The sequence below is a fragment of the Arvicola amphibius genome, chromosome 1 (assembly GCF_903992535.2).
Source record: "Arvicola amphibius chromosome 1, mArvAmp1.2, whole genome shotgun sequence".
Classification (NCBI taxonomy): Eukaryota; Metazoa; Chordata; class Mammalia; order Rodentia; family Cricetidae; genus Arvicola; species Arvicola amphibius.
The window spans coordinates 193,281,886-193,309,512 of NC_052047.1; the positions used below are offsets into that span (position 1 = coordinate 193,281,886).

At 37.5% G+C, this 27,627-nt stretch overlaps 1 protein-coding gene across 2 annotated transcripts in view; it reads left to right on the forward strand.

The window, feature by feature from the left end:
* Positions 1-26,164, forward strand: part of Shoc2 (SHOC2 leucine rich repeat scaffold protein) — an 87,504-nt gene extending 61,340 nt beyond the window's left edge. For both annotated transcript variants that reach the window (XM_038349299.1, XM_038349308.1), the window contains exons 4-9: positions 10,583-10,713; positions 16,994-17,182; positions 19,091-19,213; positions 20,980-21,117; positions 21,442-21,559; positions 23,477-26,164. In XM_038349299.1, coding sequence (XP_038205227.1) covers positions 10,583-10,713; positions 16,994-17,182; positions 19,091-19,213; positions 20,980-21,117; positions 21,442-21,559; positions 23,477-23,685 — 908 coding nt within the window. In that variant the 3' untranslated portion in view covers positions 23,686-26,164. The remainder of the gene's footprint in view (positions 1-10,582; positions 10,714-16,993; positions 17,183-19,090; positions 19,214-20,979; positions 21,118-21,441; positions 21,560-23,476) is intronic.
* Positions 26,165-27,627: the final 1,463 nt, after the last annotated feature.

A 27,627-nucleotide genomic window follows, 5' to 3' on the forward strand; every position in this document is an offset into this window, starting at 1 on the left:
AAAATGATGGGGAGAGTAATAGAGACACCGAGCACTGACCTCTGGATCCTGATAGTATGTTCTCCTCCTAACACACACATGTGCCTATAGATGAAAAGATGTGTTACCAAATTAAATTAGTTGGAAAATGCTATATAGTTTATTATATAACACAAAGGCCAAAATAATGACCTATAAGTTAAAGTCAAAGAAATACCCTGGAACCAATAAAAGAAAGAGAAATAATATGTTAAGATTAAACGCAACAAAAGAGAAAAGTTTTGAAAAGAGAAGGTAATACAGTGAAGAGACTAGTAAAATACAATTTTATATTTTTATGAGCTTGATGCAAATTCAGATAAGCCTCTGTCCCACAGCATAGGAGTCTGAACTTGGATCTCCATCCCTCTTAGTAAGTATATCAGCCACTGAACTGTCTCCTCAAGACCCCAAAGTTTCTTTCCAGGGAATTAATGAGACCTGTTGAGACAGGTCTAAACAGAGGTTGGTTATTTCATGAGTGAAATGATAGGAAAACAGAAAACACGGATAATGAGGACAATAAGACTGGAATTGTTTACCAAAGTGAGATAATGGGAAAAGGCACATTCTTGTAGAACGTTGAAAATTAGATTCATTTATTTATTTATAGCAAATAGTCTCACAAATCATAAAATATGTTGTTTTGTCTAGTAAAGTTGCTCACATATAGTAAGTTTTGAATGCTCTTCATTTTTTGGAAGTTTATATGAAAGTGGCATAACTTGGGACTGGAGAGATAGCTCAGCAGATAAGAGAACCGGTTGTTCTTTCAGAGTTTGATATGGCAGCTCCTAACCATCTGTAACTCCAGTTCTCTGGTCTCCTGAAATTTAAGTGGTGCACAGATATACATGTAGGCCAAACAAAGAAGCATACTAGACTATAAGGGGAAAAAAAGCCAGCATTAATATTTGGTAAAATTCATCAGTGAAGACATTTTTTTCCTTATTAGCAAGGTTTTAAAAACAATTTTAGTTTCCTTGTAGAACATTTGGTTATCACAGTGCAGTGAAGCAGTGAGTTTGTTTTCACGCTGTCCCACAGCCTGCTTTTTGAGGGATGTTCCCGTCTTCTCTGTGTCAGTGGCAGGTCCGGGACAGCGGGACCACTGCCGTCTCCTCTGCAGTGTTTTCACGTCACCGCCCACAGCTGTCTCATCGCTGCAGCTGCTTTAGTCAGGGTTTGATTAGCTGAAGCCAGTCTGGTGGTAGTTCTTATCAAAACAGCTCATGGGGACAGTAGTGTCCTCCACAGTTGGTATAGGTTTGGACAGTTTGGCCAGGTACACTGTCATTAGATTCAGTTCCCTTCTCTTTAGGGCCTTATGGAATCAGGAAATAGCTCTGCCTTTTGCTTCTGCCCTTTGGAATTTAATGCATGTGTTCGTACATTGTAAGTGACAGATTTTTGTCCAACCAGCCATATAGGATGATGTCTTTATTTCTGAAGTTTAAAAACTAAGTTTTCTCAGTTTTGATCTTTTACGATGATATTTCTGAGTATACTTCTGGGCCAGCTCAACAGATGTGTTAATTTTTAACCTTAGTATCTGTCTTTGAAAAGTACATAGTGACATGTTTAGTGTCTAATATGAGATGTCCCCACATTGAAATCAGTGTCTTAAAGTTTGCTTAATTTTGAACAACTAGTTGAATAGTAAAGGAAAAGTAACTGCTTAATTTCAGTTTCTTAACTTTTTTCTCCCACGTGGTTGTCATGTTAAAAATAATCTAACAAACCAAAATAAAAATCTTTCATGAAATCCATAATTTTACTTAGTCTTATAAAGAAAAAAATGTTGGTTTACTCTATTGCAACTAAGACAGGAGAGCAAACGTAGCCCACCTCAGGCTGTGTTTAGAGCTCAGGCTCCTGAGTCACTGTGTTTCTTTAAGCTGCTAGATTGTTACTTGAGCAAGTTCTTGCCAAAGGGACTTTGTTTTTGTCCTCTTGTCTGCTGAGGAATCTCCTTCTTCACTCATTCCAGTGATGAAATAGATAAGAGAAAATGGTCATTGATCCACCGTTTTTTCCCCTCTCATAAAGCCTTAGCGGTGTTTAGTGTTTTTGTGAATTTATCTGTGTCCCTGTTTTGATAAGGAGTAATGAGCAGAGGTTGCAGCTAGCACACTCACAATGCCCTGCACACAGAGAGCACAGACTGTGTTAGGTGATAAGAATCTCCTGTAGAGTAGGACTAGGGTGAAGGCTTAAGTCACAAGCAATCCCACACCAGTTTGGAATTATGATTAATAGAATGGTTATTTATTTAAAGGGGAAAAACTTACAGATCACCGTCCCAGCCAACAGCCCTCTGCGCAATCAGGAAGGGAGCCTAGTCTCAGGAAGCGGAGCCAGAAGCCAGAGAGAGCGGAGGGAAGTGGCCACTTTTTTAAAGAGAGAGAGACCACGCCCCAATGGGCTGGTATCTCAGCTGCTATTGGCCGAAGGAATGGAAGGAGCTCCCGCAGCAACACTAGGGTCCTTTAGACCCACTTCCTTTGAGAAAGATAACTGGCCCGTGTAACCTTCTTTCTCCTAGTTCTCTTAATTATACACGTCTGTTTGTTTTTTTAAATAGAGGTAATTCTTTGTTTTAATTTTTGTTTGTTATGTGGCCCTGGGGATTTGAACCCCTGTGACTTGTACATACTAATCAACCTAAATCCAATCAAGTATCATAGATATGATGACATCTGACTTCGTCATTATTTTATTTTATGGGTATGAGTTTTTCCTGGTACCAACAGAGGCCAGAAGAGAGGATTAGGTCCCCTGGGACTGGAGTTAGAAAAGGTTGTGAGCTGTTGTATGAGTGCTGGGAATCAAACCTGGGTCCTCTGAAGACAAGACAGTGCTCTTCACTCCTGAGCCGTCTCTCTGGCCCTTGACTTCATTATTAATCTCTTGTAATTGATGATATTGTAGACTTTATGTCTCACATGTTCTACATGATCAGATCACAAGTATGTATTAGAAAGCAGTGAAAATGGAAACATTAATAATAAAGAATTTAAAATATTGCACTTATAGAAAATAAATTTGTTAGTTGCCAGGAGATAAAATAGTTATTTTTTTGGGGGGGGGGTGAAGGCATAGTTAATAATTATTATTTATTGGAATATTATAATCATTTCTCATGTACTATTTATTAAATAATTCATTTTTGTCTTTTCTCATCCCTCTGTGATCTGTCAGCTGTATTGTTTGATTGTGTAGCCGAAGGTTAAGATTTGGTGAGAAACTTGAACATTTGGATTGAGATCTGTTACATGCACACATTTTATGTATTTTTTTCTTTTACATATTTAAAGATGCTCAGCATTGAAATCAGGGCTCCATACATGCTAGGCAGGCACCCTGTCATCAGTAATTCTCAACTGACATTTGAGATGAGCAACAACTTATCTGAAACAGTTAGTGTTAAGCTTGATCTACATGAACAGTGGTTCCCTTTGATACTTTTTCTTAAAAAACATACTGTTGTTGTGTTATTATTTTTTATCATAGACCATTTTGAAAGTGTGACTACAATGAGCAAACAAGAGCCACATTCTCTGCCCTGTGGAGTTGCTGGCCCTGGAGCAGCTGCTCAATTCTTCCAAAAGCCACCCCTCCCCCACCTTAAGTAGCCAAGTTGTTTCCACTGCTTTCTGTAGCATCAGCTCTTGTGAAACCATTCCTTCTTGCCAATAATCACTGCCATTTAGTCCCTGCATCAGCAATGCCAAGGCCACTACAGCTCCTGAGCTGGGTGAAGAGGCAGAGGAAAACAGGGAAGAGCAGTTGATGGCACTAAAGTCAGAGTCTTCATCTTGCTGATTGATTTAAACTACACTTGATCGCATAGAAACCTCCTCTCCTTCAAGAGTTCTCTGTGAACAGAAGGGAAAACCTTAAGTCTTATTACAGTCTAATTTTGTTCAGAGGATGAACCTGCTTTTCCATAAAATATTCTGGGATTTCTGATAACCATTCTAAAATCAGGGGAGAAGGGCCTAAAGTAGAATAAACATTTAATTTCTTTTTGAAATTTAGATAAAGAGAGGAGGATGCAACAGAACCTTGCAGTCAAGGCTGAAGCACAGGCAAGTTCACAGAGGTCTTTGTTGCTCCAGACTCTGGAGAAATGTCAGAGATTGTGGTTATAGAGACAAAGGTTATGCTGGGGCTGGTGGCACAGGGCATGGGTATCTCTCTGTGAGTTTAAGGCCAGCCTGGTTTCCAGAGCGAGTTCCAGGACAGCCAGAGAGAAACCCTGCCTCGAACAAAACAAAAACCAACCGACCAAACAAACACCCCCCCCCCCCCCCAGCACACACGAAGGTTATGAGTGATTTCAATGTAGCATTATCTATAATATGCTGGTTTTTTGAAGTATTGTATTCCTTTGGTTTTTGACATTCAGTTTTTTTGCATTTCTTTTTAGCTTTTCTTTTTTTCCAGTTTGCTTAAAAATGTACCTTTGATGTCATTTCATCTTTAGAATGGTGTATTCTTCCTACTGATTTTTTTGCTACTTTGTTAAAATAAGATTAAGACTGTTTTAAATAGTCTTAATCAACTGTTAACACTGAGTTAACCTAAAGATACTTTACATTTGCCAGATTTGAAAGTATCTAATTTAATTCATAGCCATGTAATTTCACCATTCTTTAAACATTTGACAGCACTAGAAAGCAAGCTGTCAAAGTGGAGCAGAGAACAATTTATAGTCAAAGTGAAGCACTTAAAGCTGTTGGTGATTGGCAGTGATCAGCCTACATTTATATAGACTTTCGCCTATGCTGGTTTTCTTAGCCGTGGTGTCTCAACATTAAAGCAGATCTCTTTTGATTTCACGGTTGCAGTTTAGCTTGTAGTTGGAACCAGTGCTGAAGAATTATAACAAATGTTAAACCTGTGCTGCCTCTTGTCACACCCCCCCAAGCATAAATGAATTTTGATATTTCTTACTTAATTTCTACAATATCTTTTACTTTGCTTAGAGTAATAAGATCTTGAATGTGGACGATTTTTTGACATTCTCTTAAATTAGCGATAAGGCATTTGCAGACATGGATTTCTCATGGGTCTTATTTTTAAAAATTTATCTTCTTTCTAACCCTACCGTAAAGGAGGACAGAGCTTAGGTGCAGGAGGGGTAGAAGCACTGTTCTGTCATAGTTAACATTGTGTACTAATTTCATAGTGACAGTTTTAGTTTGAAATGTTTTAATTCTGGAAATCTGATTTTAAGGGTGAGATTTAGTATGCTTCTAGTTTACTGGCTTTTGAGTGCTGAGCATTTAGAAATCACCACACTGTTTGTTACTACAGAATGAGATTGAGAGACATTTAAAGCCTTGTGTTTGTCCCTTGCTTTACTGTAGGGAGTAATTTAGTGAGGCATGCCAGTTGCTTTAGCAAAATTATGGGATCTTTCCATTATTAACCTTTTGCTCTTCTGGTAGACTTCAAAGACTGCTTGGCAGATGTTTCTGTGATAGAGAAAGGCATTGCAAGGAGAGAAAGAAATACCTTATATACTTGTAGTTCTTTTAAAAGATTTATTGCCTTTTACAGTCACAGTCGCTACTTGAGGGGAAATCCCACCTTTGCTGGCTTTATTGTGACAGTGGCCATTGGCAAAGAATAAAGTATAATTGTACTGCTTGTCCCGCAGAGAGTGAGTAAAAGAGCATGGGCCCTCACTTTGTGGAAGTGAAATTAATTTAGCTGTGTGGTCATCACATTCATAACAGTTTATAATAACTCTACTCTCTGACACATCTTGAAATACTCTGGTATGTGCACAGACATATGTATGAAGGTTTTTATTACTGAATTTGTCTAAACATTCAGAACATGACAGTAGTTGAGTCATGATTAGATACTGTATTCACATATACAAATTGCCTTATAGTTGTTAAATAGAATGAAATATATCAGTTCTTTACACATCTTTCCTGCCATGATATCTTTAAACTGTGAGCTAAAGAACTCCTTCCCTCCCTAAGTTGCTTCATGTCAGGTATTTGGTCTCAGCTGTGAGAAAAGTAACTAGTCACTGCTTCTTAGCTATTATTTTTTTTGTTAAGATTTTTATTTAAAAAATTATGCTCATCACAATTGTGGCTCATTTTTCTACAATGATTTTTTCCACCAATTAAGTAAATATTTGTAGAATTTGTTGTATAATTCTTGTATTATACTACATTAAGGCCACATTCACAAAAGAAATTTTACAAAATTTCTGTAATTTACTTTTTTTAAAAAAAACTTTTTATTGATTCTTTGTAGATTTCACATCATTCATCTCAATCCCTCTCATCTCCCTGTCCCTTTGTATCCGCCCTCTAACCTTGCAACCTCCCCCTCAAATAAAAGAAAACTTAAGAAAAAAAAGAGATCTTTGTTGTGGAAGCTGTAGTGTAGTCCAGTGAGTCACACAGTTTACCTTTAGTCCGTTCATCTTTGCGTGCAATGTTGATTGTAGTGAGTGGCTTGAGGCCCTGGTCTCTGCTCCACTATTCACACTGGGCCCTCAGTGGGACTCCTCTTGGGTATCCTGTTGTTGCCCAGTGTTACGGAGATCCTGCAGCTTTGAATCTGCAGTTCTGGCCCCTTTACATGCTCCAGTAGTTCATAGATGGGTAGATGTCAGAGTGAACTAACTCATGGCTCTGGTTCTGGGTCTGGATGGTGGCTGGGTGGGTCAGCCTGCCAACTTTCCCTCATCCTTACCACCAGGATGGTGCTCCAGCGTACTCCTGGCTAGTTCACCCTGTGCAGCTAGCAGCAAGGGGTAGGGCTAGCTCCACTCCCTATGCCCTCAGGGACCAGCTCACAGGTGCCCACAGCAGCTGGGCTCTAAGGTGTCACCTAGGCATTTTTAGCTTTTTAATTGGATATCACAGAATGGGTGTCTAAAGCTTCAAGCCATGATCCATTTCTTGACCTTTGAGCTCATTTCTTAAGTTGATAATGAAAACAAATGCCATATTGTATTATACCCAAACATCTTACCTCTACATTTCATTTTAAAACTATTTATAAATCTTATATTCATTCATTCATTCATTCATTCATTCCTGTGTATGTGCGTGCGTGCATGCGTGTGCACATGCATGTTCATGCATGGGTGCATGCAGAGGAGAGGCCAGAGGACAACTTGCAGAAATATGTTTTCTTCCACCATTGTGGGGTCCAAAGGATTAAGCTCAGATCCTCAGGCATGGTGTTTAGCCTTTACTTGCTGAGCCTGCTCACTGGTCCCATCTCTCCATGTTTACAGTTTTCTTCTCTGTTCATTTCCTTCTGCTGTACCAGGCAGAGATGTTCCTTTGCAACAATAGCTCTGGTTTATAAGGTCATTTTTGATCTTTCCTACTAGGAGCTGTCTTCTATAAATATTCAAAATATTTTGTTCAGGCTTCTCAGCTACTATCATACTCTGAGCATAACAGTCATTTGTAAGTGTCTTGAGAGAGTAGACTGTCTGATATTTGGCCTTCTGTATTGTAACATCTGGGTCAGTAGAAGAGAGCTAGAAGTCTTAAAAGTAGTCACGTAAGGTAACTTTTAATAGGAAAAGAAGTGGTTGTTTAGTTTTTCTCAGTTACAGAAAAGTGGATTCACCTCAACTATTAAGGTGTAGGTTTAAATATTAAAGGTTAATCTTCAAAACTAGCTACATAATTTTGTTTTGAGATGATGGAAAAACTAGCAAAGAGATAGAACAGATGAGTATTTTAAGGGTATAGAATTGGATGAGCAACTTGGACAAGATAACTGGTATTAGGAATTATTTTCAATTAATGAAGTCTATGTTTTTTTTCTTTCTATAAGAGTTCTCAAAGGTCACTATGCTACCTTAATGTGCCTCAGTGTTTGCTCTATTGTAATAAATTTTGAGCAATATTCAGCTGTGGATGTTCTTTGCCTGGCTCTGCATTAGTGTTTTGGCAACAGAATTTATGACGATGTGAAAAGGGATACAGAAAAAGCATTTATAATTGGTGTGGCCCCCACTGATTCCAGAAGTATTGGCATAGTATTAGGAATAGTGTAACCAGTACATCAAGGAGCCAGTCAGAGCTGTGTTGTCTTAGATTGTAAAGTTGAGTTTTAGGTATCAAGAAACTGTCTTTGGAAATAAAATTTTTGGATGCTTTTATTCTGTTCAAGATTCTAATATGTACTGTCTACAGGATTTCTTCCAACCTTGACCTCACCTTTAAGGTACCACATATGTAGATAGAAAACAGATTGATTTAACAAGAATCAGCTAAGTAAAATAGCCTTGCCAGTTTAATCTGAAATGTCTTATTATGAATATTGCATACTTGAAAATAGATTGAAACCTAAGATAGAATAACTTAGGTAGACTTACAAATATATACACAGATTTAAACTGAACTCTGAGGCTAATTGTCCTGTAAAGAAGCAGTTTTGGTAAACTGCATCATAAACATTCTAAAATTGGTCTGTTTTAGGACCAAAGGTTGTAATCAAATAGCCTCTATGTGAGAAGAGAACGTTTAGTCGTGAGCATAAAGACAGCCATCTGTGATCATACCCTAACCTTAAGAGATCGCAGAGCGCGAGGGCTGGAGCACCAGGACTGGAGCACCGTCTTAGCGCGCAGGGGCCTGCAGCAGTGCGTGCTTGTAATCTGGGAAGGTGGTGATGCAGGCCAGCCAGTACTGTCGAGTCAGCCAAACCCAAGTGCAGTAAGAAATAAGGTGGGGAGTAACTGAGGAAGACACAAAGTGTCAGCCTCGGGCCTACACATACAAGTTGGCATGCCTGTGAACCCACTCATGTGTGCGTACACACAAACCCATGTACACAATGAAATGAAAAAACTCACAAAGTACATATAGCTTTTAACTATTTGAACTAATAATATCAGACTCAAGAATTGTCTGCCTTTGAAACATAATTCTTTAAGGTTTACTTACTAATCTCAAGGTTTAGCTTATAAATGTTGCCAACTGATTATCTGGTTGAAGGACATGCTAAAAAGCAAAAAAAAAAAAAAATTAAAAATTAAAGACAGCAGCATCTCAGCCTTCAGGATACATTTTCACGTTTTCTATTGTATTCTGCTATCTCCAGTTTTACTATTCTGCTCTTGTACATGTGGCTGTCCCCATTCTGGCCAGTAGATATTTAGTCATAGTGCGGTAGAACAATAGTAGAGAAGGCTTCTGGTTTCTGGTTTCTGGTCTGTAAATTCTCTGGTACTTTGGAAAGGAGTCACTCCTGTTTTGCTTTGTCCCTCCATCCCCATTTAAAGTGGGTCCATCTTACCAGAGTGCCATCAGAAAGATACCAGTGAAGCATCTTTAGTTAACTTAGAAATGACTTTAAGGCAAGCTGAACTTATTTTTGCTAAGTGATAGTTTTTATTGTTGCTTTTATATTCTGTTTTACACTTTTTGGAATCTTAACCAGAACTATAAGTTCTCGGTGGCTCAATATCCCCACAGGATTGCAGAAGGAAATGTAGTGATGCAGCTGTGGAGTGGCTGCGGTCGAGTGGGAAGGCAGAGACCCCGGGCAGGGAGTCTGTGTTACAATTGATTAGATTTAAGGTATAGACTCACGAGAATATATTGTAAAAATAGAACTGTTACCATGACATTGTAAAGGATAAAACTAACTTCAGGTGGTAATTTAGATGACCTCTGTTGCTAGTTTCTTCACTGAGAAGCAGGAGGTGAATAGTGACTAGGTGAGGATTGGGGGTGTAGCAGCTGCTCTCCAAACACTGTCAAAGCTTGATTGATGCTATGGTAGCTGTGTTAATTATCATAGCAATGTTGTATCCTAGAAAGTTGGGTCATGTGATGAGCAGAATAAAATGAAATAGACAGTAGATTAGTAAAAGTACAAGACTTCAAATATGTATCTGCAAAAGCTAACACATGACACAGTCATCCATTTCTGTAATTTATAACATTGGGAAAACTGTTTAATGTAGACATAAAGGCAGCATTTGACATTTTAACCTGACCTATCCAGAAATGTCAGAGCAGTAGCTGTGATCTGTAGTTAGAAATGAATCAGTCATGACAAAGGAATATACTCAACTTAGTGGTTGTCACTATTGCCCTTCTAAATACCACAACAAATTTATATGTGTTGTTTAGGAAGTTTTGTTTGAATCTTTTATGATAGTAGACCCTGCATTCATCTGGGGTGCTTACATGTAGCTTTCTATGTTTTCTTGACAATAAAGCTCAGAGATATCTGTGGGATGATGCTTTCACTGTTTATATGCTCAGTAGCGGCTAGTGTGTGTGCAGGTTGGATATGCTTAGATATCATTGATATCATAGAATTTGTGTGAGATGCTCAGAATCATGTGTTATAAGTTAAATCCAAAGATTATAATTTATTTAGAAATTCTCTTAAAGCTGTCTGTTTCGTTATTTCTCTGATACCAAGATCTGCTGAAATAGTACTTCAGTAGTTCTTCAGAGTAACTAATGATTATCTAGTGAGTAGCTTATGATAGTTAAAGGCTCATTAGATTTTCTGAATGATAAATTCCTTTTTCTTGTATTTACAGGAAACCTGTCCAGTTTAAATCGTCTTGGCCTGAGATACAATAGATTGTCAGCAATACCCAGATCATTAGCAAAATGCTGTGCACTTGAGGAGTTAAACTTAGAGAACAATAACATTTCTACTCTACCAGAGGTAAGGAGCAGGTTAGAGGAAACAAAATGTAATTGAAAATAGTCTGCAAGAAAATGGAGGTAAATTAATTAGTTTTACAGCTGGATCCATAATTTGGTGATTGGGACTATTTAAACAGTGAAGATGCTGTCACATACCACCATTAAAGTAAATTCCAAAAACAGAAAGCATGTGTGTAGGAGCATACTGTTTTAATGTGGAGAAGAAGGTGAAACCAGAGTGAACGAAAGTCTTGCTATAGTCGCTTGCTCTTTACTATGGAGAAGCAGTAGTAACACCTCTAAGAAAAAGTTTTATTTATTGTCAAGATTAATACTGACTATTACTCTTTTGTCACCCAACTTATCACCCTATTGATGCAGTAATGTCAAAGCCTGTTTAGTGTATAACAGCCAAAAAAGGATAATTTAACTCCTTATTTTAACTTGAATTATGTTGATTTTATTAGAAAAGAAACATTGGTCTAGTAAGAAGTCAACTTCCACCCCCTCCCTCCAATATCTGCCTACTTTTGTTGTCTTCTGGTCTCAGTAGAAGAGACACCTCTCACTAATCATTGTACTCTGGAGCCATCTCCTCTTTTGTAAAAATTGGTAAAGATTGGTTTGTAGAATAACGTGTTTCAGTGTGGTGTGATATTATTCCCTTTCTTGTATTGAAACTAGTATGCCAGTAGTTCTGCAGTGCAAATTCTTGGCAATGTGTTTTCTTATTTTATTCAAGCATAATACAGTACTCTAACAAACTAAATGAAGGGACTGCAGGCTTACCATTGACCTTTACAATTTCTTTTCTAAGTGGTATCTGAATGTGTATGTGAGAGAAGTGTGAATCTGTCTATTTCTGTGTTGCTTTATATATGAAGAGCTATGTGGATAAATGCCACTATATAACAGTTCATAAAAAGATTTAACTTATTTGATTTGTTTGCTAGGGGAAAAATACATAAAGTCACATCTATTAATTTGGCTTGTTTTACTTTTGTTGTGTGTGTTTTCAGAAAACAGCTTGGAGAGTATAAAGATGTTTCCCATGATTGCAGTTGCTAGGCTAGACCACTGAGATTACTATGACAGTACCTTCCCTTAGCAGAAGAATTGTAGCATTTACCTGAGATAAAGAGTGAAGTTCAAGGTAGGCGATCTAGCTCCAAGAACCAGACTGTCTGGATTTTTGTCCTCTGATAGTGATAATTCAGATTAATCAAGATGGGTGAGGTTATACTGTTTAATGTTAGCCTCTTCTCTAATGACTCACTCTTAATAGATTAATTATAATTAGCACATTAAGTAGGTTTCTTTTTTTTTCTTCGTGGTAGTGGTGGCTTTTTTTCTTTAAGAGACAAACTTGTAGTGTAGCCTTTTGAGCTGGTGTTTGCTATGTAGCTCAAGCTGGTCCTACACATGTACCTGTTCCCTTGCCTCAGCAGGATTCCTGAGTGCAGAGATTACATGTGTGCCACCGTGTTTAGCTAAATTCTTGAGGAGCTTCCTTTTGGGTGTTAATTGTGTCCATATTCTTCGATAAAGACTGGGTCCCTATAAAGTATAAACATTTGAAAATTATGTAATTTTATATACAGATTTATTATCAGTGAAGGAAGATTTATAATTATTTGGCTATTAAGATACGGACATTGCCATAGGTACTTTTTTATATTATATAACTGAAATAAGTCAATTTATTGGCATCTGTATTATTATGGTAGTGTAAAAACAAAAACATAGAAGCCTCTTTGTTTTATCTATTTATCCTTTTTTGCAATCTCTGATCAGACCTGAGCTTTTTTCTTTTGTTTTTAAACAGGGACAATGGATCCTACAAAGTTTTTTCCATGTATTGGGTTTGGGAGTATTAAACACTCTTTTTACTTTTGATAAGACATTATTAAAAAGGACGGCTCTCTCTGGTCTGAATATGAAAGGCTGTGTGTATATGTTTTCCTGTGCATGTTTTCAAGAGAGACACTGGGGAAGCCTTTAACTGACTTTTTGTCCAAATATGAAAAATTAAGTCTCACTTAAAAAATCATCTATGTGCTTTAGAAGTAGCATATTTTCAGTGCAAATACATGATTCTGTTTGACCATAGACTAAGTAAGGAAAACAGAAAGATCCATTAGGTGCCACTGAAAAGACTTTCAAGCTGCGTTGATACGATAAATCATGGCAGCAGTTTACAGGAGAGGCTCATTCCTGCAGTCAGAGCTAGTAAAAATGAGTGCATTTTTCTATTGGACAACATCAGAGATTGGACTAGTATTAATGTAGACATATACATATAAAACATTTTAACATCACTAGGCACATGTATCCAAGGTTTGAAACTAAGAGCTGTACATCTATGGTTTTATTTACTCTTCAGTAACCTTTCTATTCGGAAGCAGGCATTATATAGATAGGAAGAATTAAGGGAGGTTTGGGGCCAAATATGTGATTAAATATTTATCTGAAAATCTGAAGAAGATGGATTATTTAATTTACTTACTGGAGTTGACAAAAACTGTTAGCACAGATGTAAGGTTGGAGTCCACATCTGAAGCATTTCACAGTTGACACCAGAAATGGGGGCTTGTATAAACTCCCTTCTTGTTGCCCCTTCCCAGGATCAGAGCTCAGATACTAACATGTTTTGAGCTCAGTAAACAAAGTCAGTTGTTACAATAACGTTTGTGTCCAGAAACCCAGGAAACCTTAATAAAATAGGTTGAAAATGTATTTCTTGAAACGACCATCATGCAAAGTTTTCTTAATCACCACACTTACCAGCTCTTTTATAATAAAAATGTTCAGAGTACCTTCTTAGTGTTCTATATAAAGAACAAGTTTCTGTTTCTGCTCTCTTCCTTCATTACGTAGTTATTTCATGCCTTCTGCTGGCCTTGCTATTTATACTGATACCTCAGATTCCATCCCCAACTAGCTGATGTTCAACTGCTCCAAGTTTGAACTAACTCACATCTCAGTCCAGAATTTTCTTGAACTGTAGTCTTTGTAGTGTGTATTTGAGTGTCTTATTTCAAACTCCTGTTTCTAGTTATCCCAGTGTTCTTTCCTCTGAATACAGAGATTTAAATTTTAAGTATTTATTGTATACTAGCAAAACTGTGTGTTTTATTTCTGTTAATCTTCACTTGAGCTTATATGGCATCATTATTTTAAACAGTGAACAATTCATGGTTCAGAAAAGTAACTGGCTAAAACCACAAGGTATTAAAAGATAGAGCTAGGAGTCAAAATTATCTTAGCCTGTAGCAGAGTTTCTCATGTTAGTGAGCATACCCATCTCTAGTGAAGTCTCATAATGAATATTGTGGTTCTGTGGGGTGGTCCAGATACTGTTAACAGTCACACTAGATGCTGATTTGATATCCCTTGACCGAGACTTTGAATAGAAAGAGCATCTTCTGTAACTTTTTACTAATGATAATGCAATTATATGTTATTCCTGATTGTTTTTTTAATCAGTCTGCTGCATTCTTTAAATTTATTTTTAAAACATCTTTCCTCATTTTACATACCAATCCCAGTTCCCTCTCCCTCTCCCTTTCCCTCCCCTCCTCCTGCTCCCTCCACCCCACTACCATCCACTTCTCAGAAGGTGGTAAGGCTTCCCATGGGGAGTCAACAAATTTTGACATATCATTGTGAGGCAGGACCAAAGGCCTCCCCGACTATATCTAGGCTGCTGAACAAGGTATCCCTCCAAAGAGAATAGGCTCCAAAAAAACCAATTCAGACACTAGGGATAAGTCCTGGTCCAGTGACCTCACAGACTGCCCCAACCACACAAATGTTTCCCACATTCAGTGGCCTAGTTTGGTCCTATGCAGGTTCTGCTGCTGTCAGTCCAGAGTCAGTGAGCTCTCACTAGCTCAGGTCAGCTGTTTCTGTGGGTATTCCTATCTTAGTCTTGACCCCTTTGCTCACATTATCACTCCTCCACCTCGTCGACTGGACTCTGGGAGCTTGTCCCAGTGCTTAGCTGTAGATCTCAGCATCCAGTTCCTTCAGTTGCTGGATAAAATTTCTATGGTGACAGTTAAGGTAGTCATCAATCTGATTACAGGGGAAGGCCAGTTCTCCACTAATGCTTTTTAGGGTCTTAGCTGGGGTCATCCTTGTGGATTCCTGGGAATTTCCCTAGTGTCAGGTTTCTTGCTAGCCTCATAATAGCTCCCTCAATCAAGGAAAGATATCTCTTTCCTTGCTCTCCCTCTCTGTCCTTCCCCCATCTTGGCTATCCCCTCATGTTCTTTTCTCCCCTTTCTGTCTCCCTCTTCCTCTTCTACCCTCTTTTCTACTCCCTCCGCCCTCTCCCTGCTCCCAATTTTCTCAGGAGTTCTTGTCTATTTCCCTTTCCAAGGTGGATCCATATATGTCTCTCTTAGGGTTCTTCTTGTTACCTAGCTTCTCTGGGGTTGTGGACTATAGGCTGGTTATTCTTTGCTTTACATCTAATATCTACTTATGAGTGAGTATATACCATGTTTGTACTTTCTGGGTCTGGCTTACCTCATTCAGGATGGCTTTTTCTAGTTCCATTTATTTGCATGCAAATTTCAAGATGTCTTTTTTTTTTTAACCACAGAGTAATACTCCATTGTAGAAATGTACCACATTTTCTTTATTCATTCTTCGTTTGAGGGGCATGTAAATTGTTTCCAGGTAGTGGCTATTATGAACAATACTGTTGTGAACACAGTTGAGCACATGTCCTTGTGGTATGAGTGTACATCCTTTGGGTATATGATCAAGAGTGGTATTGCTGGGTCTTGAGGTAGATTGATTCCCAATTTTCTGAGAAACCACCATACTGATTTCCAAAGAGCCTGTACAAGTTTGCACTTCCATCCAGGAATGGAGGAATGTTCCCCTTATTCCACATCCTCTCCAGCATAAGCTATCATTGGTGTTTTTGATCTTAGTCATTCTGACTTGCATAAGATGGTATCTCAGAGTCATTTTTATTTGCATTTCCCTGATGGCTAAGGATGATGAACATTTCCTTAAGTGTCTTTCAGCCATCTGAAATTCTTCTGTTGTGAATTCTCTGTTTAGATCTATACCCCATATTTTGATTGAATTATTTTGGTATTTTGATGTCTAGTTTCTTAAGTTCTTCATATATTTTGGAGATCAGTCCTCTGTCTAATGTGGAGTTAGTGAAGATCTTTTTCCATTCTGTAGGCTGCCCTTTTTGTCTTATTGACTCTGTTCTTTCCCTTACAGAAGCTTCTCAGTTTCAGGAGGTACCATTTATTAATTGTTTCTCTCAGTGTCTGTGCTGCTGCAGTTATATTTAGGAAGTGGTCTCCTGTGCCCATGCATTCAGGGTTACTTCCCACCTTCTCTTCTATGAGATTCAGTGTGGCTGGATTTATGTTGAGTTGAACTTGGTGTAGTGCATGGAGATAGATATGGATCTATTTGTATTTTTCTACATGTCGACATCCAGTTATGTCAACATCATTTGTTGAAGATACTTTCTTTTTTCCATTGTATAATTTTAACTTCTTTGCCAAAAATCAGGTGTTCATCGGTGTGTGGATTGATATCAGGGTCTTCAATTTGATTCTGTTGTTCCACCTGTCTGTTTTTATGCCAATACCAAGCTGTTTTCATTACTATAGCTCTATAGTAGAGCTTGAGGTCAGGGATGGTGATGCCTCCAGATATTCCTTTCTTTTACAGGATTGTTTTGGCTATCCTGGGTTTTTTGTTTTTCCAAATGAAATTGAGTATTGTTTTTTTTGAGGTCTGTGAAGAATTGTGTTGGGGTCTTAATGGGTATTGCATCAAATCTGTAGAATGCTTTTGGTAAGATTGCTATTTTTGTTATGTTTATCCTACCTATCCAAGAGCATGGCAGATCTTTCCATTTTCTGGTATCTTCTTCAGTTTCTTTCTTCAAAGACATTAAGTTCTTTTTTGTACAGGCCTTTCACTTCTTTGGTTAGTGTTACCCCAAGATATTTTATGTTATTTGTGGCTATTTTAAAGGGCGATGTTTCTCTGATTTCTTTCTCAACCCTTTTATCATTTGTATATAGGAGGGCTTCTGATTTTTTTAGTTGATCTTGAATCCTGCCATATTACTTAAGGTGTTTATCAGTTTACTGTGGGCTTGCTGTAAACTCTAGATCATTGTGGTGATTGTCCCTGAAGATGGTCACAGAACCAGCCTTTCCAAGCTGCAGTTTATCCCCTAAAAGCTATTGCTCTGTTTAAGGCAAATATTACCTTATTTCTTAATCTTACTCTTACTTTGATTTTTACAGAGTCTTTTATCCAGTCTTGTAAAATTGAATAGCTTGACCTTAGCTAGAAATTGCTTCCAGTTATATCCAGTGGGAGGTCCATCTCAGTTTTCCACCATCTATTCCCTCAACATGGAACACAATCGAATCAACAAAATCCCATTTGGAATTTTCTCCAGAGCTAAAGTGTTAAGTAAGCTGAATATGAAGGTAAGTCCCTGTCTGGTCTGGGGTGTATGTGTGTATAGTGTGTGTGTGTGTGTGTATAGTGTGTGTGTGTGTGTGTGTGTGTGTGTGTGTGAGAGAGAGAGAGAGAGAGAGAGAGAGAGAGAGAGAGAGAGAGAGAGAGAGAGAGAGAGAGAGAGTGTGAGAGAGAGAGCGAGAGCGCTGTAGTTCTCATTCATATTTTCTGTACTAGGGTGGAGTGTAGGTGATACCTTGTTGATGAAATCTATACTGCTAACAGTCATGCTTTAGGACAGTTCTTACTGCATGACAGATGTGTTCAGACTGAGCACACCCTTAGCAGTTTGTCCTCGAGAAGTAGTCTTGGGTCTCCAGAAGTAAGGATATATATTACATAACTTTCATAAATGCCAATGTATGCCAAAAAGGTTTAACTTCTTAAAGTAATATATCTAATGAAATGATATGGAACCACCAAACTTGATGATCTAGACTAAGACAATATTAAATATCTATTGCAGTATTCTAGTAGAAGGTAAAGGATGTAAAAGTCTTCTTTTACACAGTTTTAAGCTGTTTTAAATGTGCTAGTTATTATATTAAATTCCTAGGTATTGTGTACATCCAGCAGCACTTTTTAAGAGTTTTTCTCTTTGGCTGTCGGGGGGATAGATGAATAACCCTCAGATTCTTTACCTGGCCATATGCCCTTCAGTGAGAAGCTTCCACATTGATAATGTGACTTTATAAGTTTACTGTGTAAGGAAAAAAAATCATGGAAAACTGTAAGTGCTATGATTTAATTTGTAATGGACAGATTTTAGGTCCAGAGAAGATAATGGAAATGGTCACATACCTAATCCTGACTATAGCTGAGTAAGAATCCAGGAAACCTAGGTTTCTTTGTTTCTAGATAGAATGTTCTGTCATAGTATACTACATGGTTTTGTCATTCTTTAGACTCTGCACCATAATTGTGGCCTTTAGTAATCTAAATCTGTAACTTTGTTTCTATACTTTGTCATGATAACTATTTGAATGTATATGAGTAGAAATTTTAAGTAAAGATAATCTTAAAATCCAAATAATATTTTTTCTTAGTCTTTTCATGTGAGAAAGGATGCAGAGGTAATAAATTGCCTTTCTGCTGAGTGCTCCTTGTGTAACAGTGCTGATGGCCGACTTCTTGCATAACATGCACAAGGTCCTGGGTTCAGTCTCCAGCATAAGTAACAAGCAATGTCTCAGTTTCTAATAGGTGTAGACTATGAGGAAGCAGGTGTTTGCTAGTTTTTGCCTTTGAAGATACATTTTAACATTTGCTCTATTGTTGTTAGAGTTTATCTCCCTGAGGTTTTAGAAAGTGAATGAGAAACTGATGAACTTTGTCTTAATATTCCATCAAATGTGATCAAAGATTAACAAAACTTTTTCTTGGAAATAAAAGTGAGACTTGAAAGTTTTTCTATATATGTACTATACTTTTTTGTAATTTTAAAAACTACATTTGTATTTGCTTTTGTTTGCTTGAGTAACGTAGCTCATAAGGGGAGGTCAAAGGACAGTTTTTTTGGCAGGTCTCTTCTACCATGTGTATTCTACTGGTCAGGCTGGTGGCAAGTACCATTTTTTATTGAGATGTCCTGCCCGCTTCCTACCCATATCTTAACTGAACATTCTTATTTTACTCAGTGATTTTTCTGTACATTATTATGAAGTAGTTTAACCTCAGAATAAAAGCCTACTTAATTAAAACATTGGAAGTTCAGAGTTTTATTGGTATTGGCTCTTATTTTCTTTTTTTTCAATTTATTCTATCTGTTGATAAATGTGAGAATAAAATTTACTGTTTAAGAATTTTGCTTGCAGAGGAAAATGTAAATGGTGACTTTATTTTTGTGGTTCTACCTGGGTGCTTCTTCTCTCTACCAGGACAATCAGTTGACATCACTTCCTTTGGATTTTGGAACTTGGACCAGTATGGTAGAATTGAATTTAGCCACAAATCAGCTCACAAAGATCCCAGAGGACGTGTCTGGTCTTGTTTCTCTTGAGGTGAGTGAACATAGTGTAATCAGAGATGGTCATGACTGGACTCTCCATTGGATGCACAACCCAGTGAGGGGAGGGAAGTGTTTATGCCATTGAACCACTTCTGCCTGACAGAAGCTGAGAGAATTAAATGCAGAATCTTTGAAGAGAAAGATGTCTAAAACTTAGCACCTTGAAAACAGTTTCCTTTCATTCCTTTCAGGAAACATGGTATTACTTGCCAAAATAATTACTGATTCTTTAGATTAACACTCACAGCCTTTTATTATATGGCTTTGGCCTAATTTTATCACCCCTTGTGTTGGTAATGTGTTGTCCATAGCTGTAGGTCTGTGTACCATCCCAGTGTATGGAATATTGCTTTTCATCCCTTGACTTTACTTTTTCTTTTTAAAAGCTTTTCCCCATAATTAAAGGTCCACCTTAGTCAGGAATGACTGTTACTGTCTTTACTTAGTGAAGTTTTCATCTTTAACACACAACTTAGGAAGATAGTAAATATGTTCTTTTTAAGATTTTTTTTTAAAAAAACTTTTAAAAGTTCTATTATATTGTAAAGCAGCAATTCCCAACTTTCCTAATGCTGCAGCTCTTTAATACAGTCAGTTTCTTATGTTGTGGTGACTCCAACCATAACATTATTTTGTTGCTACTTCATAAGTGTAATTTTGCTATTGTTATGAATCCTAATGTAAATATCTGATATGCAACCCAAGAGGGGTTGCGGTGCACAGGCTGGGAACCACTCATAAGGTGCCTGGTGGGTGCGGCAGAGGGGTTGCAGTGCACAGGCTGGGAACCTCTCATAAGGTACCTGGTGGGTGTGGCAGAGGGGTTGCGGTGCACAGGCTGGGAACCTCTCATAAGGTACCTGGTGGGTGTGGCAGAGGGGTTGCGGTGCACAGGCTGGGAACCTCTCATAAGGTGCCTGGTGGGTGCGGCAGCTGACAGAGGCTGGGACGCACTTGTGCTTTTGTCGCTCCGTGTTTGGAGCTCATCGACGGAGCTTTAGTTTCCTGAGAAGTAAAATGGGGTAATAAATAGCACGCCATAGTTTTAATTCAAATAAGTGGATCACATAAACAAAGTGCATTTGATATAAGGTCCTAGTAAACTCCAGTGGTGGCTATTGTTCTTGTATTGATCATTTTGTGTCTGTGTGTTTTTATGGATTTTATAAAGTTGGGGCAAATAAGTAGACTTAGCGTTAGTTATAATTTTATTTGGCTCTTTCAATTTACTGTTCTTTTTCCTAACCCAGCTCCCATTATTGTCTCCCTATTTCCATGCTGAATTATAACTTCTTTGAGAAAAAGGACTCTAGCGCTTCCTCAGCCCTTTTACCCTTTAATGTTTCTAGGGTGTAGTGAAGAATTTCTAAATTGTAACTTCCGTTATTGTTCATTGTTATGGACAGTTGTAAGTCAATGGCTTACTTTCCTTAAGTGAGTATTTTAAGGAATTTTGAATAAAAATTAGATTATTAATACTTGTAATTATTCACTGCCAATATTTTAGTTTTAAGACAGTTAATTTTGTTTTTTCTTTCTAAATTTAGTTAATAAACTATTTCCATGTTTTTAAGTAATTGAATAAAATCTCTTTGTAGTATATTTGTTTTAAAATGTATTAGTCAATTAAATATTTAATATTTTTTATTATTAGTCATTTTTGGGAATTAGCATTGCTTAATAATCTTTAATTTTCATAACAATCATGTGTGATGTTATTTCATGAGTTGTGAAATGCTGTCAATAATTTCTGCTTAGGTTCTAATATTATCGAACAATCTTCTAAAGAAGCTTCCCCATGGTCTTGGAAACCTTAGAAAGTTACGAGAATTAGACCTAGAGGAGAACAAACTGGAATCCTTGCCCAATGAGATTGCTTATCTCAAGGATTTGCAGGTAAAACTCTCTCCTGATAGTGATAGAATTATATGACTAAAGTTCTTGAAACCATTCCAAATTACAAGTTTTTCTTTAGATTTTGATATAATTTTTCAATTAAAGATTTTTATCTTATTGTCCTTACATGAACGTCAAATATACTGTCTGCTTTTGTTCTCCTAACAAATGAAATTGTTTGAAAGAAAATCTTGTGATTTACTAAACAAATTTTACTCAACTTAATTTCCCTGTTGTTTATTTTATTCATTAGATATATCATTATAAATGTATATCAGTTGTAGGAAATGTATCTGTAACTTTTTTATTTTGTTAATCTTCTAGAAATTAGTCTTGACAAACAACCAGTTGACCACTCTTCCCAGAGGTATCGGTCACCTCACCAACCTCACACACCTGGGCCTTGGAGAGAACCTGCTTACTCACCTTCCCGAGGAAATTGGTATGAACCTGTGGACACTTGACTCTGCTTATTGACTTTGTGCTTTCAAATAGATAGGTTTGATAAATACACTTTTCTGTGAATTCATTTACATCGAGCTCAAGACTTAATGAAGTACCAATTGTTTTTCTCCTAAATTCTTAGAATTAAACCTGTGTTTAAGAATGACTGGAATGCTGCCAGTAGGTAGACCTTACTTAGGAATCTCAATGTACAAGATTGTTTTCTGTTCTTCCAAACTTAGTAGTTAGATGGGCTTGTGTTAAATTAACACTGTCTATGCTGTAAAGACATTTCTGTTTTTGTTGTCTTTATTTAGATTTTGTTTATAATAACTGGTTCTGAAACCACAGAAGTGAGCCACTATTTGTAGCCTCTGGAAAAACATTCTTCATAGGGACTTAGGGTTAATTGTAGTATTTGCTTACTATTAAAGCCTGGATTTACTTTTAGAATTTTTCCAAATAGTCACATATAATATTTATATAATTAATATGGCCACTTTGATTTAGGCATCAGGTCATAATCCTGTTTTATAACAGAGTCCATTGAGTAGTCCCTAAATTAGTAATTCTGTGGATTATAATCTGTTCTCTATAGTGTCCTATTCTGTAAGCAAGATAAAGTAGTAAAAAATGTTTTTGCAAATGGTAGACAATTTAAAGTTTAGTTGTGCCACTTGGCTGACTTTGTAGCTTTGGATAGAGACTGTCCACCCTAATGTCTTCTTACCTGTAAACTAGGCCAGTCACTCACTTTGTGGAGATTGCCTTGAGATTAACTACCCACGTGTAGAAAGTCTCTTTTGCTGCCCGTTGGCTTACTACTTTCCTAGTGCCATTGGCAAGTAGTCTATGTTTTGATTTTTAAAATAGAGGCTTAAAAATACATATGTGAACTCTCAACTGAACAACAGAATGTCTGAAAATAGAGTGTTTCCACAGACCTCATAAGCCTCAAAACCATTATGATTTTTTTTTATTAAAAATTTCTGCCGCCTCCCATTTACTTCCCCCTCCCCCTCCATTCCCCCTCCCTCTCCTGTCCTAAGAGCAGTAAGGGTTCCTTGCCCTGTGGGAAGTCCAAGTACCTCCCCCCTCCATCCAGGTCTAGGAAGGTGAGCATCCAAACAGGCTAGCCCCCCCCCCCCCCAAAAGCCAGATTATGTAGTAGGATCAAAATCCAGTGCCATTGTTCTTGGCTTCTCAGCAGCCCTCATTGTCCGCCATGTTCAGGGAGTCCGGTTTTATCCCGTGCTTTTTCAGTCCCAGTCTAGCTGGCCTTAGTGAGCTCCAATTAGATCAGCCCCACCATCTTGGTGGGTGGGTGCACCCCTTGTGGTCCTGACTTCCTTGCTCATGATCTCCCTCCTTTTGCTCCTCATTTGGACCTTGGGAGCTCAGTCCGGTGCACCAATGTGTGGCTCTATCTCTATCTCCATCCATCACCAGATGAAGGTTCTATGGTGATATGCAAGATATTCATCAGTATGGCTATAGGATCTGGCCATTTCCCGCTCCCTCTCCTCAGCTGCCCAAGGAACTAGCTGGGGACATCTCCCTGGACACCTGGGAACCCCTCTAGAGTCAAGTCTCTGCCAACCCTAAAATGGCTCCCTTAGTTAAGATATATGCTTCCCTGCTCCCATATCCACCCTTCCTGTATCCCAACCATCCCATTCCCCCAAGCTCTCCCCATCCTCCCCTTCACACTTTTCTCTCTCCATCTCCCCTTACCCCCAACCCACCCCACCCCCAAGTTCCCAATTTTTGCCCGGCAATCTTGTGGCTATAAAGAGGGACCTATAAATTGTGGTTTTAAAAAGTTTCCTCAGTTGATTTGAATATGCTGCAATTTGAAATCTACAGTGGGGAAAGTTTTAAGAATAGTAATTAATTGTTTTCCCTCCCTAAACAGGCACACTGGAAAACCTAGAAGAACTGTATTTGAATGACAACCCCAACCTTCACAGCCTCCCTTTTGAGCTGGCTCTCTGCAGCAAGCTGTCAATCATGAGTATTGAGAACTGTCCACTCAGTCACCTCCCACCTCAAATTGTTGCTGGAGGGCCTTCGTTCATTATTCAGTTTTTAAAGATGCAGGGTCCATATCGTGCCATGGTCTGATACAAATTGCTGGTCCCACACACTGTTCAAACATAGACTGCCATTAATGTTTCATATCTATATCTGTATCTGTGGATATTGATCTATGGCAGATTTATAAAGACTGCATTATGTGTTTCTGCTAATAGAGGAATCATAGCCATTTAGATTTTTTTAATTCTGTAAAGAAAAAAGGCTTATATAAGTTTTCTTTGCTAAATTTGATGGATGGTTTCCTGTTGTGTAATCTGATATGCCAGTTTGTTAAAAAAAATCTTCCAACAAATTATGAAGTCATTAAATTTAAGGGACAAAGTGATATATATATAATCAGATAAGTGTTTCTCTTAGGAAAATGTAGGCCAAAAATTTTGTTGCAACTTTTCGTATCCATTTCCCCTTACAACGTCAGATCTTTATAATGGCATGAGCCCTGAAGGTAGAATTTTTCTTTAACTTATTTTGAAATTTGAAATTTAAAATTTTTATATTGTTTACAGTTGGAGTGAATCACTGGATTATTTTGATTTGCTCTGTTTTAATCAGTCAGATATAGTTTATATTCTCTGTTAAAAATTTGCGTCAGTTAGTTTAAATATTAAAAGATACTTTATTGAGCAACAGCTGGCAAACAGAAAATATACATTTAAAAATCAAAATTTCCACTACTTTTATTTCTCTAATGAACTGTAAAATAAATATCTGAAGTGAACCTTTGGGGTCGGGATATTGAGACCTTTCTTAGAATAAGTATTTTTACTTTGGGGGAGCAGAAATCTGTGGTGGAAGGTTTTCTTTTCCATTCTTGAAAATTGCAGAGCCACAAAAATTAAACAGAAATTTGGCAAATAAATTACACATAAACACACATTCTATATATGTATATACAATGCTATATAGATATGTATTTATTATATCATAAACTACAATAGGTAACTTTAAAGTCTTTACCCTTTCCTTGTACAATGAGATGAATGTCTCTCTCTAAAGACTGCAGTGTATGTATGTTTTAAGGTTATTTAACAGTGTACTATGGTTTTATATCTTGACTCGCCTTGTACATCTTTCTGTTCTGGAGTATCTGTGTCTAAGCACAATATCTTCACACTGTGCTGTATTGCTGCTGAACTAAATGCACTTTCCCCGTAGATGGGGCACTGGCTTCAAACAATTCAGTTCAGTACCATTGTTTTCAGTTTTATTTCTCCTTTGTTGTTAGATGGTATAGTACAGTTATGGGAAATGGCACATTGCATCGACACTATTGGTAGTTCCATGGAAGTTACGTAGGATGTGCATGTACTATTTGGTAATATTTTCTTTTGCTTTACTGCCTTTATGAACAGCAAAATTGTGAATGTGTGTCCCTTACATAGTACTCTTATTTTTGGTAGTCTTGGTCTAGGTCAGTTTAATTATTGAGGAGACCCCACAGAGCAAGAGCATCCTAGATTCCATCCTAAAACACATCTTCCATATAATGAATAACTATTATTATATAATTAAATATTGCTGCTTATTTTTCTGTTTTGCCTCCCCCCATTTTGGGGGGGGGTCATTTTGTTCTAAACAACTATTTTTTTACAATTAAAACTGTAATATCAATATCAAGATAAAAATTTGGACTTTTGCTTTTCCTGGAACTCAAACTCAAGAATGGGTTTGAGGTCAAATCTGGGTTCAAATTTGTAAGGAACACCGAATAAATGGAAGGCAGGTAAAGATATAAAACCCTAGAATGCTTAAATGTGCTGTAAAACTATTGTAATGTTCACTGGATTTTACAAACTCATATCCTTTCTCTTTTTCCATCTACTGTGGCTTTTCAGTTAAGATTTTTGTTTATAAAAGGAATTTATTACAGTTCTACCTAGAACTTGTGTGTGTGTATAGTTTTTCTTTCTCTTTCTTTCTTTCTTTCTTTCTTTCTTTCTTTCTTTCTTTCTTTCTTTCTTTCTTTTAAATCTCATATCCATATGTATTGATATTAAGGTCATGGAACAGAAACTTGAGAGATAGTGGTCTAGTGTTTTTTTCTTGTGAAACATGTTTTTTTCAAAATGAAAATATATGAAAAATTTTAAACAATTTGGTTTCCCTACATTTATTTAAGTTATTCTACAATAGAGGTGGAAAATGATCACAAACTTACATGTAGGACTAATGCTACATATACATAGTGTATTATAAATCTCTTCAAGATGTAAACTATATATCTTCTTTAGAGATACTGTCTTGGAAGATTTCTTTAATTTAATGACTGTTTCTACCAAGAAGCTAGACTCCCCTTAGGAGGAGGAATACTAGTGAAATCAAGATACTTAATCCTTGAGTAAGGGATGGTGAATGACTACATATTCGTTAACTTTTTTCATGAAACGTCATTGGGACTATTTGCCATATTTAAAAGTTGCCTTTCTTTTAAAAGAACAATGTTTGACTCTATATAAGATTTGCTTAATAAAATAAGAATCATAGACTGTTGTCTGAAACATGCAAATTTTAGTTTGTTAATCTGTAGCAGTTAAATGGAAACAACACAGTCTTCTGTAGGTATTTGTTTAGAACGTCGCACAGAAAGGAGAGATGGTGATTTCTAGATTAATGAAAATGATAAAGTTTAGGCAAGAAAAAAAAGGTAACTTCATACTTAAAATGTGGGCAATGTAGTTGAAGTGAAGTCGCAAAGCTTAGATTACAAGTTTCTAATTAAATTTGTGTAGTCTGAGCTATTTAAAGTGAACGAATTTAGTCTGGGATGTAGCTAAATGTAAGATGTAGCCTAGCGTTCACAAGGCCCTGGTTCAACCCCAGTATACCCACCCCCAATAATACAAACAAAAACTACCTCATACAAAAGGAAGAAAAGGGTACAGTTAACCAGGCATGGTGGTTCAAACTCAAGGCTGATGCAAGATGATCTCAAGTTCAAGAGTAGTCTGGGTGATGTATTGAGATCTTTCCCCCACCCCAAATCAAAAATAGCATTCTTGCCACTCAAGAAGTACCCTTGTGCTGGCAGCTACAACAGCTTTCTGAGTGCGGCTTGGTTGAACCTTGGAAAGTTCCAGTCTCTCTGCCCTTTTAGTGTAAGGTGCTCTGCAGGCTTATCATCCTTTATAAAGTCATATCTACCCTTAGTTTTTGAAGGGTGGGGTCTTGTCCTCAAGGTTTCTGTCCTACTATCCAGTCCTAGCTACTCTGTAATCATGCCGAGTCTCTTCAGGCTCATAGCAGATGGATCAGCAATTGCTTTAAGTCAGTTTAATACTTCTTTTTTCACCAAACTGCATGTTTCAAATCTTCTGATTCTTTTTTTTCTTTTAGTTATTATTGTAGACTTGGGTAAAAACTGCAAGCAGTAACCACAGAGCCTAGATTTTAAACTGTTGAAGTTTCCTATTAGTTCATTACTTTTAAATTCAGCTCACTCAGAATTTCACCATATAGAATACAGCCAAATTCTCTGTCACACTGTGACATGAATAGCCTCCCAGTATCCACCCCAATCTTCCTTTTTCCCCCACCTGAGATATAAGTAGCATGTGCTGGCCATGTTCCTGTCTGCCCTGTGCTCTTGTGGATTGTCACCATGATTGTCCATTGAGCTCCTATTCAAAGGCTTACGTAGTCTGTTACACTGTGCTCTCCCATCCCGCTCCCCAAACCGAAGTTCCAAAGGCCTAGGTGGAGACTGGGAAGCAGGGAAAGCAAGCTAGACCCAGACATGAGTGGTCTACTTCTTCAGCCAGGTCTGCCTGCTGTAGGGGCTGCAGATGAAAACACGGGCCTGTGGAGGACACTGAGTGCCATGTATTGACTGTCAGCCTTTAACAGAAGCAAATTATTTTTCCTAGGCTGCCTTCAAGTTTAATGCAGTGTGTTTCTTTGTACCTAATTATCCAAACAAACTTCAGTAGCTGTTACTTGTTCATAATTTTTTTTGATAATTTGTATTGTCAG